Source organism: Euprymna scolopes, chromosome 17, assembly GCF_053919585.1.
Source record: "Euprymna scolopes isolate OS-2025 chromosome 17, ASM5391958v1, whole genome shotgun sequence".
Taxonomy (NCBI): Eukaryota; Metazoa; Mollusca; class Cephalopoda; order Sepiida; family Sepiolidae; genus Euprymna; species Euprymna scolopes.
Window position 1 is genome coordinate 126,829,571 of NC_136498.1, and position 14,553 is coordinate 126,844,123.

At 34.2% G+C, this 14,553-nt stretch overlaps 1 protein-coding gene across 2 annotated transcripts in view; it reads left to right on the top strand.

Annotated features, from left to right (window-relative positions):
* LOC145296963 (ERI1 exoribonuclease 3-like) overlaps nt 1-14,553 on the top strand; it is a 53,275-nt gene that overhangs the window by 8,259 nt on the left and 30,463 nt on the right. The window contains exons 2-4 of one of the 2 annotated variants that reach the window (XM_080143191.1): nt 928-1,044; nt 5,431-5,490; nt 10,819-10,910. In XM_080143191.1, coding sequence (XP_079999317.1) covers nt 928-1,044; nt 5,431-5,490; nt 10,819-10,910 — 269 coding nt within the window. The remainder of the gene's footprint in view (nt 1-927; nt 1,045-5,430; nt 5,491-10,818; nt 10,911-14,553) is intronic. The other variant, XM_080143192.1, reaches the window with a different exon arrangement.

A 14,553-nucleotide genomic window follows, 5' to 3' on the forward strand; every position in this document is an offset into this window, starting at 1 on the left:
GCACAGAGCTAGAATGAAAATATAAGAATTAATTTTTGAAACCAAATTCGATGTTAGAATTTTTTTTGTTGTTTTTTTTTCAATCAATAAAAACAATATTAATCAAATATTTCGGCAAACTTAATTAGGTTCTTCTTCATTATTTTAGCGAAATGCAAAAATCGAAATATTGAATTTCTAGTGAAACCGATGGTATTTACATACTTGTCATGCTGCAGTAATGAAAATATCTAAAAAAAAAAAAAAAAAAAAAAATATGAAAAACGGTAAGGTAAAAAATTTTAATGAAAATAATTTTTTAAGGACAATTCAGTTTTGCTAAATTGGCCAAAGTTTCTTTTTCGTTTTTGCAAAACTCCCTAAACTCCCTGTTTTGCTAATTGTTTTGAAAACTATTTTCATTAATAATTCATTTTCTACTTTGTTTTTTGTAATTTTTGGATATGTTCATTACTGTGACATAACAATTCAGTAGATAACATTCATATTACTTGAAATTCAGTATTTCAATTTTTGAATTTTTCTACAAGAACAGGCAAAAACCCTTAACTAACTTATAATTAATATTATTATTTTTATTATTATTATTAATAGTATTATTATTATTATTACTGCTCAGGCCTTTCTCAGTGATTTATGGATGTTTTTTTTTTCTTCAATGCCAAACTATAACAACAAATGCCAAAGATAGCTGACCTGTCCTAGTATCAAATGAAGACCGTTTTTAATGCATTGAATTTCTATGCAGAAATTCTGGTCACACTGGGAAGCGGCATAGAACAAAAATGAGATAATTTTTGAAACCAAATTTGATACTACAAGATTTTTTCTTTTTTTTTTTCTTTTTTCTTTTTTTCAATTAATCTTTGATATATCTCTGATAAGCTTGTTTTTAGTTTTCAAGATTATGATCTTGTCTATTTGTAGGAGATTATAGAGTTTCCAGTTTTGAAAATTAATTCTCGAACATTCGAAACAGAATCCAAATTCCATACTTATGTTCAGCCAACTGTTCACAGACGTTTGACACCATTTTGCACGGAAGTAAGTTTTTTTTTTACCAAATCTCAACTCTTGAAACTGTTTCTCTTGTGTTATGGAAATCTTAAAAATGGTATTTTACCTTTATTTAATGTGTATCATGTGGGACACTGTTCAAGCCTCCATGAAGAGATTTTTCCCCATCCGGGCCAATTTAAGTCATTTTTGAAAGCAGGATTTATATGGCTTGTTATACCATTTTTCTGTGTCCAAATTTAATGGGGAATTTAAAAAAAAAAAAAAAACTGTCTAAAATACAAAATATGGCCTAGTTTCGGAGATATGATAGTTTTTTCAAAGTGGGGTGTAATATCCCTGAATTGGAGACTGGTTTCTCGAACACGATAATAGCTTAAAGTCTCTGACAGCATAGATATAGCACTCTCCCTCAATACTAGCACACAAGTACACGTATTTGGTGACTTTAATGTCCACCACAGTAACTGGCTTGAATTCTCTACTTACAGACATAGCTGGTAGCGCAATACAGTTTCTCTATATCTCATCCCCTATCACAGATGGTTACATTTCCGACACATTTCCCAGACCAGCAAGATCAACATGCCTCACTTCTAGATCTATTTCTGACCACAGTTTCCGATAATTGTACAGCAAATGCCTGCAGCCCACTCGGTAATGCTGATCATGCTGTGATAATGGTAGAAATCGCCCTAAATTCTCGCCCTAAAACTGAAGACTCACTGCTCAAAACAACGAGGTATTACAAAAAGGCTGACTGGGAAGCCATCAGGGAACTCATCAGAGATGCTCCTTGTTGAAATATCTTTTCTCTTCCAGGTGAACAGTGTGCAAATGAGACCACTAAATGGTTCAAATCTGCAATTGAAGCACGTTCTCGCACGGAATTTCTATAGCAAGCCCCACTCTCCCCAATAGTTTGCTTCTACTTGTGCAGCTGCCATTGCTCAAAGGCAGCATGTGTGCCGCAGATTCTGTGTAATATCAAACAGCTCCTGTCCAGATGTGGCAATAGTACTCTATTTTAGGATGTATCTGGTTCTTATACAGGTAGAGGATTGCTTCGGGAGTGAGATATATTTTGGAGCGGTAGAATGATGCAACCATTTTTTCCGGTGATATTGGCAATAGATTTAGTTTTCCGTTTCAGACCCAGAAGTTTATCGAAGCAGACATCTTCTTTCTTCTATCAGGTGGGGGAATTCCTATTATCTGAAGTCCTTGCTGTATTTTTACAGCCTTAACAAAAGCATGCATGTAAACATTGTCAATACTGTATTTAAGTAAGCCAATCAAGGCATTACGTTGTGAGTGAAACGGTCACATTTGCGAGTGAGTTTTTACAAACGGCGACTAGAAATAACAAAACACTTATCTTTTGACGATTGTTTTTTTTTTTTTTTTTTTTTTTTTTTCCGACAATCTTACAAAGCTTATTGCTGTGTGTAAAATGTCTTTTGGGACTTTTTTTGTTGTTTACATAAAATAAGCAAAGTCAAATTATTTAAACAAAAGTTTAATAGAACAATATACTCTTTTATTATTTTTTAATAAAGAAAATCTGAAGAAATTTAAATGTTTATATTTTCAGTTTTCAACATAAAATTTAGTATATATATATATATATTATTCCTTAATTGGAATTCATTTTTGAGATGAGCATTATATACATTAATTTCTATAATATGTCACTGTAATATAGATACCAATCGGTACGGACCCGACTATGGAAGATCAGATAATAAATAAACGTGGATTTAAAAGATCAAAAGAATCCAACCTTGATCGCCACTTCGAAGCCCGTGGCGCAGTTGATAGAGACGTTGAATCTCTACAGTTCCAGATGAACATTGTCTGAAGATAGCGGTTTCAATCCCACCCAAAGCGTGCCAGAGGTTTACTTGGCCAAAATGTGGTGAGACGACAACAACTACGGATGGCAGTGATGGCTGAGAATGCAGTTAGGAGATTCGAGGTTCCTATACGGCGCGGTTACCACCTGACGAAGGCCAGAAGAATTAGTTGGCCGAAACGTTGTGAATAAACAAACCAATAAAAGATGAAAAACAACAACTAATAAAGATGAGAATAATAGTCCGAAATAAAAATAAATTAATATATAAAATTTGGTGCATAAAATATGCTTAAATCTACTTCAATTCAAGCATATTTTGTATTTATTATTACAGTCAGTTCTCTATTGATTATTATATTGTACCTAATATATTGTAATGATTTTAAAAGATTAAAAAGAAATATGACTTGGATGCCATCAGCTAGAATCGAAACTAAAACATTTAGTGCTTCAGCTGCGTTCCCTCATTTAGTGTGCCAGCCATGTTCCGTACCATTTGAGCTAATTCAACAGATAGATAAGAAAGATTTTAACTTAAACCAATTCTAACTATGATTGAATTTGCGCATGCATGATACTAATAAAAAGATCACGTTGAAACAGACAGTTTGCGTTTCTACTTGTTGATATATGTTTATGCGCGTTATTCATCCATCCAAACAAAGATTTTACTTGTTATAAACCATCCTGAGTGTATTATTACTGTTTTCTGTTAATTTCAATATTGATTAAATATTTTTAAACACGCATATAAATACGTCTACTCTTTTATTTATATAGATTACTAGCAGATGTATCCAGCGTTACCCGGTATTAAACGTAACGTTAACTTTCGTTTTAAAAAAAAAAACATTAAGTAAAAAAAAATATGGAAAGAAACTGAGACATGTGAAGACAGTGTCAAGTACGATAACTATTAGGCCAGCTTGCCACGATATTTAAAAAGTGTTTTCAAACCTACTTATTCTTAACATGAGGAAGCAGTCATGTGAACGATTCGTGCATGCATAGTTGCGAAACAGTTGACAAACAAATAAAAATCTGATGACCCCCCCCCCACCCCCGTACCAATTTTTCAATTTTGACCTCTTAGCAACCCCCTTTTTTCCGGATGAAAGCATTAAAAAGTTTTCTACATATCTGAATATCCTATATACCAAATTTCAAGTCTGTAGATCAAAAATTCGTTGAGTATATAGGTTGAGAAGAGCCCTCACACGCACATTCTCACTTTTATAGGTATGTAGATTAAATATTTGAACATTCAAGTTATTACTGCTTTTAAATAACACTATGCGAATATTTATGATTTATGAAACTCTAGTAACGTCATAATTCTTCCTCTCTCTCTCTCTCGTATATATTGACTGACAAGTCAGGGTTGAGGACATACACTGCATGGAGAGAAATTATATGAGAATGATACGATGTATGTGTAAAGCCAGACTTAGTATTGATGATCTTGGAGGAAGATTAAAGTATAACAGATATGTGCAGAACAGGAGACTTTGCTGGTTTGGCCACATTGAAAGAAGGGACAAATATTCTTGCGTTAGTAGATGTTGAACAGTTAGTGTTTAAAATGAACGTTAAACCGATAATGATGATACTTGATAAATCTTTTGACATCATTCATTTTTCAAGTAAATATTTTTTAATCGGTTTTTCACACACACCCTTTCTTTTTTCTTTTCTTTCTTTTTCTTTCCTTTTTTTTTTCTTTTTTTTTTTTTTTAATGCCTACTCGCCCCAAACAAGGCACAGTGGCACTTGGACATAAAAGGCTACTATCCGGGACCATATTTACAGGGACACTATGTAGGGAGTTGAGTAGCAAAATATCTGTTCACATTACACTTGAACTTCTGCATGTCTGTATAATCAGGGAACAAAGTGTAATATCTGTTCTGATACTACACTTTACCTTTTCTGTCCTCCCAGTAGTGGTCTTGGATATGACCTTAAACTATATCCAGTGGTAAGGCCCCAGCTTGCGGGCTTTGGGGAGTGTGGAGCCACCCTTTAATTGCATTGCTCCAAGGCCTACTCTGACCCGGAGTGGTAGTACCTGTTAGGGTCCCAACTATGGGTTAAATAGAAACCGACTTGAAAACAACAAATATATTCTATTAAAAAAATTTTTCTTCAAAATCTTTGGATTCGGCATTAAATAACCTGAAAACCAAAATGCTGTAAAACAAAAACAACAATCAACCTCGGTCAGTGAAGGAGAAATCCTTTATGACTGAAACAATTTTTATTTTTGTGCCTATCCAGAGTGCTCTTTTTGGAGGAGCTGGATTTTCCTCCTCATTAAAAATCGACCTTGTGTCTAACTTGCCCTTGTGGGGAGCCTAGGAATCATTAAAACAGAAAGCCTTCTTTCCTCTCCCTCTCCCAGACTTATTTTCAAACAGTATAAGTCTAAAACTACATAATTCCAATTTTTCTACTGAAAAACATAAAATACTTCAGAGATCCAGAACTCCTGTTTCAATTGAATGGTAAGTTTTACATTTTTGACTTGATGCATAAAAATTTATTTTTCATTTCAGTTGACTGGAATCGTTCAAGAGATGGTCAACAACCAGCCATCTTTACCTCAAGTTCTTGCGGTAGGGATCTTCTTTGAGCTTCGAATACTGTTATCTTGAATTCTTATTTATTATCATTTTACCCCCCCCCCCAACAAGGCACAGAGCCATTTAGTCGTGAGTGGCTACTATTTGGGACCAGATTTGCAGAGATAATATTTAGGGAGTTGGGCAGCGAGATGTTTGTTTAGATTATACTTGAATTTCTGTATGTCAGTACAGTCAGGGGCCCAGGAGAGAATTCCAAAGTGCAGCAGTTCAAAGGAAAAAGATTTTTTTTTTAATTTAATTTTCACCCCAAACAAGGCACGGTGCCACTTTGAAGTAGAGGGCTACTATCAAGGACGTAAGTTGCAGGGGTATTATGAAGGGAGATGAGCAGCAAGATGTCTGTTCACATTACACTTGAACTTCTTCTTGTTAAGTTTTGAGACATTATGTTGAACAAAGATGGCGGCGTAGTTCAGATCAGTAATTGGCAGTAACCAAGATGGCGGCCAAGAATCAAATGCGGTTGGTAGTAACAAAGATGGCGGCCAAGAATCAAATGCAGTTGGCAGTAACAAAGATGGCGTAGTTCAGATCAGTAATTGGCAGTAATCAAGATGGCGGGCAATAATCAAATGCAGTCCGTAGCCTAGTTAACAGCAAACTGATTGAATCCAAAATTCGACAATTTCTATAGAAATTTTGAAAGGTTTTCATTGGATGTTTAGCACAGCCGGTGGTTATAAAAATGATTGGCGAATCCATTTGTCACATACCCCCATTAGCAGTCAAAAACATTTTACACTTCTGCATGTCAGTACAGTTGGGAAAGCAGAATCCCAGAAGGGAGTTCCAAAGTCTAGCACTTCTGGGGAAGAAACTATTGGTGTAGAATGCTTACAGCAGCTAGGGATCTCTACAATGTAGGGGGTGGGATTTTGCTGCGTGACGGGTTTGTCGAAGGTATTGTCACCAAGCTGGTACTAGTGCTTTGCTATTAAAATACTTGTAAAACCACGCACAAGGATGCCACATTTCGGTGATGGGACAGAGGTTGGAGCTTAGTTGTTCAGGATTTACTTATATGGTAAAATATCCTCATCTCGACGTATTCTGACGAACCCCATTACAAAGATACCGGGGTGCTTTTTGAGAATTTCACTCAGTTGAAAAACAAAAATAAAGAAAAATCTTCACCATGTGATATCTTCAAAACTCGTGTAAATTGACAGAGTATTTTTTTTTTTTTAATTAAGAAAGTCGGATTTTATGAGGAACTTTCCCCTACTTTTTTTCATTCTACTTTAGTTAAAGTTCTCAGAAATAAATAGGCCACATTTCTAGGGTTAAATATGAAATCTATTGTTATTCAAAGTTCCATTAAAGTTCCATTAAAGTTCCACTTCACCTCTGAAACACTCAGTAAAGAAGTTGAGAACATAAGTTTCTTCTTCCCAGTTGACCGTTTAGGTATGTCATCTCTATATAAATAAAATGAACTCATCTTTTCCCCCGTCTGATTTTGACATTAATAGGATTAAAAATCAAGATATTTCATGCAAATATAATATGCACAAACGGCAGAACAATATCTGAGGTGTGTTATAGGCTTATTATTTCTCAAATTCCTCGATAATCTTAGATTTCTATACTTTTTCTGCTGAGAAGTCACGGCCAAAATCGGTTAAGATCAATGGAAGTGGTAAAATATTTTCTCTCTAATAAATTCCTCCTCCCCCTGCCACCACTTAACACCGTTTGGGGATCGTTCACAAGGAACAGGTGAGAAGAGAACACCGGTTTGGCTTCGTAGTTTTTTCATGTGAAGTTATTTAAAATCACTAAACTAAGCTGCAGTGCTCTGTGGCGTAGTGGTTAGCGTGCTGGACAATTCACATTATATTTTCACGTTCGCGCCGACCTACCGTAGTCGTTTTTTTTGTTTTTTTTTCCTAAACAACTGGAATGGACTTTTCTTGGTGGCCGAACTGTTAACGTTGCAGATGTTTTTTTTTCACACTTTATTTTCCTACTTTTACTCATGACTCCGGGTTTGATCCTTCCTACTTACCTACCATAACATTTTTTAAAACTCCCCCCCCCCCGTCCCGGAAACAAACAATCGGGCAACGCCGGGTACCCCCGCTAGTAGTATATCTTTCTTTCTGGTTTCTTGGTCTTACTGGATTCCATGACAAAAATTCACCTTGTCTGGTAGAGTATCCAACTTAGTGCTGTTAAATGAGCTAAAATTATTCGAATAAGGTGCACCATTCCTTGTAAAAGGTAGTGTTGACTAGCCATACTGAGATCTTATTTCGGTCAAGAATATTATGTGATTCCAAATGATGATGCAGATTTTTAATATTTAGTCAGAGTTTACTTGTGAGGAAAAGTAACTTCATACCAGGTTGTTTTAAACTCCTATACAGAGAGACCTTAGACACTCGAGGGGCAGTGTCTAGTAGCTATTCAAGTTCTCTCCAGGTCCTGGATATGACCTTAAACTATATCCGATGGTCATTCCCCAGCATGAGAGCTTTGGTTAGTGTGGAGCCACCCATTAGTTAATTTAAATCCCAGGTCCACTCTGATCCGGAGTGATAGTACCTGTTAGGGTCCCAACTATGGGTTAAATAGAAACCGACTTAAAAAAAAAACAAATATATTCTATTAAAAATCTTTTTTTCAAAATCACTGAATTCAGCATTAAATAACCCGAAAAGGGTTGATATGCCGTAAAACAACCAACCAATCAAGTTCTCTCCAATATGAATTCAAGTTCTCTTCTACTTTTTATTTATTTTATTTTTAATTTTCTTACTTTGAAGTGGGGCAGCCAAACCAGCTGCCAACATTGCCCTGCTTTTTATTGAAACCAACCGAGAGCTCTTTTTAGTATCCTCATTGTTCCCTTAAGTGCAATTGTCTAGATCTCTTCAGCTCTTTGTTCACCAGGAATATTAGTTAAGAAGGAAAAGTATGCTTGGTAACATATTAAACAAAACCAGTTGTATAGCTGAGCATGTAGATAACAGGTTTATATAGACGAGAACCAAAACAAAAGATGTTATATAGTCAGGTCTATATAATGAATGTTTACGTGTCGCTAAAATGTTTGTAACGGAACATGTTGTGATCATCTAGTAATGTTCATTGCACGTGTGTGTTTCTTTTTAACACACAATAAACAAGTTACCTTCAACAGCAGTGCAACAAATGGGATAACCCTAACCCAGTCCTCATGGGACGAATAAACATCTTTGTCTGCTTGCCTAGACAAAAGAAGAATATACCTTTTTGGTTGCAACTATTTTTGTATTAGACCAGACGTGCTCCTGAAAATATAAGTCATTTTCTCCCATGAAAACTCGGACGACCAAATTGTTTTCCACATTTAACATTTATTCCTAGTTGTGAATCTTTGTTCTCAGGTTACTGTCTTTCCATCGGAATGCTTCCATGGCTGTTGACTCCACTCCCAGACAACGTATCTGTCCCATCTTCTAATTCCAACTAACTAACTCTGTGTATATTTTTTTTTTTTTTTTTTTTACATAAATGTCACCACTTATCAAGGCCGATAGGCCACTCAAGGATAAGGGTTAAAGAGTGCAGAGTAGTCAAAATGGCAATATAATAATCGATAGTAATGGAAGTTCAGTTAATTTGTTAACTTAAGTGGAACGGCTCATCAGAAACTTGTTCACGTTGGACATGAAGACAGCCATATTATAGACAGCTGGAAAGCAGGAAAACGGAAGACAATTCCACAGGCGTGCAGTTCTAAGAAAGAAGCTTTGATCATGGAATCTATGTTTAGGTTTAGGTACAGATAAAGAGTGGGGAAAATTATTGATAATGTTTTCAGCTAGTCTAGTGTTTCTTGTGAAAGTTTGGCGAGGGGGGACCATAGATTGAAGCTCAGTTGAACACTTTCCATGAAAATAACGATAAAGCAGAGACAAACTCGCAACATCTCTTCTGTGAGACAGAGGTTGCAGGGAAGAGAAAAGGACATCTCCCACCAGGCCACGAAGTCTATTTTGAACCCTATCAAGGCAGGACAAGTTTTTTCTAGCAGCTCCTGCCCATATGTGGCAACAGTACTCCATCCTTGGACGTATCTGGCTCTTATATAGATAGAGAATTGCATCAAACTCCTGCTTTCTAATTGTCATCACTGCGACGTAACACTCAAGAATCACCTTTTGTTATTATTATTGTTATTATTATTGTTATTATTATTGTTAGCTAAAATTCCCAGTTTTTTTTTTTTGTTGTTTGTTTTTTTTGTTTTTTTAAACAAAAATTCCAAAGTTAACATTCCTGCTACATACTTTAGCTGACAAAACATCTAGACTTCGAAACAATCATCATAATAATTATCATTCCTGGTTCTGGCGTTTTCCGGGAATCAACAATAGAACATCCCTAAACAGATGAGGATTGTTGTTGTGCTCAGTAACTTTCTGGAACAATTTGAAATTTCTAGAAGGTTTCATAGTCTAAAGTTAAAACATCTATTGATCACTGACCGTTTCTGAATTTTTGATATTGACATTGTTTGGCTAATGAGAATTTCAAGTAAAGAAAATGCAGAAAAGTCTTTGATATATGTACCCATCATGGAATGAAAATGACATATTCTAAAAGTCATGTAATTTGATCAAGCTGTTTTTTTGTTTTTTTTTAATAAAAAAAATCAAATTTTATGACTTAATTCATGTAGAAAAAACCAGTCACTACATTTGATTGAATTCAAACTTCATTCCTTTCCAGAATGAAGGACTCATCAATAGCTGCTAAAAATATTTAATTGCTAAAAATCGGAAAACTTGATTTGCTTGAATAAAAAAAAAACTACTGAATGAATTTTTGTGATTTTTGGAATATGATATCTTCATGCCATGACAAGTAGGTACACTATAAATGCTTTTATTTATTTATTTTGTTTTGTTTTGCTAAATAAGTGCAATTGTAAATGAGCAACTAGTTTATTTATAGATGATAAATATTTTTCTTGGGCTTTACCTTGGGAGAGGGGTCTCACATTTTTCATTTGCATTTCTTATCTTAAAAAGAAGATTAATAAAACCATTTTCTTTGCTTTTTCATTTTTTCTTTCTTTTTAAAGTTTTTCTTTTTTCTTTTTAAAGCATTCATTTTCCTTTTTTTTTCTTTTTTTTTTTTTAAGCATTTTATTTTTATTAAAGTATTTCATTTTATTTTTAAAACATTTCATTTTTTTTCTTTTTCTTAAAGCATTTCATTTTCGTTTTTTTTTTTTTTTTCCATTTTTTACTTTTTCTTTTTTGAAACATTTCTGCATTGTTTATTTATTTATTTTTTTTTTTTCAGGATTTTCATGCCTGGATGCTGAAAAATAAGCTTTTGGAACCAAAAGTGAATTTCGTTTTTGTTACATGTGGAGATTGGGACTTGAAAACGATGTATGTACATTTATCTGAAATCTAATATATAAAGTAAAGTCAGTCTCTTTATTGTTTCTTTGTCATCAATAGCTTTCTTCCTACAAAATCAATGTTTGATTCTGGCAATTTTTTTAGCAGATTATTGTAATGTGTTGTTAAGAAGAATAAAATAAAATTTGATTTAATTCCTTCCTGAAAATACATTATCTGGATCAGAATTATTTTCAAATAACTGCCATCTTAGAAAAACAAAAATAATCCTTGAAAACTAACAAAAACAACATTATTTACACTAATTCAGGTATACATAGATATAGGTTTTATATGAAAATTCTTTTTGGGGTAAAAAATTTAATTATGGCTAATATAGACCAATTGACTTGATGATTGAAAAAATAAGAAATGAAAATAAAGACTAGCTAAACAGGTTTCATTTGTCGCTCAACAGCTAAATTGAGGAAAATTGTGATTACAAAAAAAAAAAATTGTCATGAATATGGCGGGGAAGAGAAAAAAAATTCAATAAAAACAAAAATAAGCAGGAGGAAAAAAATTACGTACAAATCGAATTAAGTCCTAAAATCTTTTTTGCTTACAAAAAGGTCTCAAGGACTTAATAAAAATGGTTTCTAGAATTTTTAGATGATAGGATAAATGCGACTTACTCAAGATCATGTCAGCACTGAAATTCGTGGCACATGTATGATTATTTATAAGGTGTTCACAAATCGGAAAATCATATGTATTACATGGAACATCCAAAAGTGAAAAATTTGTAAAATGAATCTTTGATGGTACATGTTGTTTTAAACGAGAATTCAATCTTTTTATGTGTGCCCAACATAGTGCGCGCTGCAACTACATTTGAATAACTAAATAATAGAATTATTTGCAAATGGACAACAACATAGGTCTAGTTGAAAAAAAAAACGCATGGGTTCGATGCAAAAACACCATTGTACAGACAAAGAGATGTTACATGGCCACGGTAGACGAAGGTAAACAAGACATCTATTAACTACAGTTTCTTTAGATTTGTAAAAATTGGAAATTTTCTTATTAATATTGTCACGATCCAAAGGCCGTGGGAAGAAAACAGACCCCGAAGCAGACGCAAGTCTATGGCAGAGCGGAGAAGACTGTGACGTCGTCAGGACAAGTTATTTTTGGGAGTCAATGTGAGGTCACGTTGAGATCATGGTGGACACAAGCAGCAGCAGGAAAGAGAAAGAAAGGAAATAGGGGAGTCAGTCAGGATTCGTGTCGAGAGGCGGGAGAAAGAAAGAAAAAATCAAACTGGTTGGCATTTTCAGCGAGGAAAGGTGATGAGCAGCGGAAAAGCAAAAAGCAATGATACCTTAAAAAGAAAAAGAACATTATGCGGTTGACTCCGAGTTGGGAACCCCGTTTCCTCATCAAAGAGACTGTTGTGCTATTGCAATCCTGGATTATATGTTGTTTGTTTGTTTACTTGTTTTATACAAAAAAAAGGATAAATAAATCCCATATAAAAGGGAAAAAAAAAAATATATATATATATAAACTACGTTTCTGCTTCCGACCTCCTCATTATTTCATGTTGAATTTTCTTTTTTTTTGGTGCCGCCTTTTTGCATTAGACTCCGGGAAAATTCGATAGGTGATGACATTTGCTTACACTCGACTGGATTGAGGACCAGTCGCATAGCTATCTCTGGGGGTAAATCCCCATACCCTTCTTTAAGCCGGGTGCAGGTAGTAACCCTAAGTCCATGTGCTGACCTTAAAGTTACTGCTGTGCATTTAAACCTGGACCAGGGATGTAACAATATATATATATATATATATATATATATATATATATATATATATATTAATATGTATATGGAATGGCACAATACTAACCCTATGCAGGTTTAACCAACTTTCTCCAAAGGAGAAGGCTCCAAGGGCATATGAAATTTACAAACGGTCCCCAGTTACGTGTGTGTGTATGTATATATATATCATCCACATACAGTACTGTTTTGCTGTTTCAGAGCTCATCAGTGCAGCTAGACAAACAACTACTTCAAGCCAGGATCGAAACCCAATCGCCCAAATGACAGTCAGAGCTTCTAACCAATGCGCTATGCGGCCAGTGAATTAATAATGTTTTGACATTGTCCAAATACCTAAGCTAAATTTGTTTACACAATGAGCATCGCTTTCTACGCTAATGGTAATTTGTATATCATTTCCCAATATGCTCAACCTAAGATAGGGAGCATTATTGTTATGCTCCTACAGTGCACCAAATTTCACTTCTCTGCATTTCATAGCAATTTCAAAATTAAAAAATATTGACCAGCAATAAAGCGATACACAGGACCCGTGGCGCAATGGTTAGTCCTGTTTCGCCGTTTCATATATAAAGTATTTTACCACTGAAAATAAATATGAAAAGAGTTCGAAGCATCACTTAAAAACATCTCCACACCTAGCAAGCATGAATGCATTATGAAATTGATTAAAAAAAACAGTACTTGTACAGTTTAGTCAAGACATTAAAAAATGAAAATATCGAAAAAAATTTAAATTTACGTATCCATTATGAAATGAAATTCTCCGAAAAAAAAAATTTCACTTAATTTCATCAAGTAGTTTTTTTTTACAGCGAAAAAATAATTTGTTATGATACCGAGCAAAAGGTTTGATTTTTAGGAAGAAAAGCTAGTATTAAAGATGGGGAGGGAGTGTTGGCGTTTTAACTGGAGTTATCCCCCCGTGGCGTTTCCAAAATCCAAACAAAAATTTTTTAAAATCCAAGATGTCTGCCTTCAATGTGCTGTCATAAAAATATTTTTTTTTCTGCTGTAAAAAAAAAAATACTCAATCAAATTAAGAAAAAAATTTTTTTTCGGAGATCTTCAGTCCAAAACAGATACGTAAAATATAACCTTTTTTCGATATTTTCATTTTTTAATGTCTTGATTAAACTGTACAAGTGCCAAAAAAAACAAATGAATTGATACCCAATATATTATAGTGATTTCAAAAGTTAAAAAATATGATTTTGAAACCAAAAAATTTACTTCAGTAGTATTCACTACAATATGACCCAAGGACAGATGAATATCAAAAGTTTAAAAATGAATACACTTAGATGTATAAATGAATATTTGCGCATGCATAGAGGAGCACTTAAATTCAACTTACACCTGCCAAGTTAGAATTTTTCAATTTTTCCCCATTTAGCAGCTATTTTCACCGGCTAAAAACTAAATTGAATTTATTCCACAGATCTGAATCATATATATATCTCAAGTTTTAAGTCTGTAAACCAAAAATTGGCAGAGTAGTTTGGTAGAAAGTTCAATTCTCAGTGTGGGCGACTGAAAAATGCAATTGCAAATTACATAAGACCTCTATCCAGTCATGGCTGACAGAACAAGAACATGCTACCCCCATAAAGTAAATAAAAGGTTCCGCGTTCGAAATTCCTTGTAGGTTTCCAGGTTTGACCAAAATATTCCTGAGTTTGACAAGATACACCTGAATATAGTCGGAGGTTACATTGACCGAAACGTGAAAATCACACTCAAGATGAAAACAGTAGTCCGAAGAATCCAAATAATACAAGTTATTGATCCTCATCTAAAAAATTCAGAAACGTAGTTTGATAGAGATTGTTCTGCACACA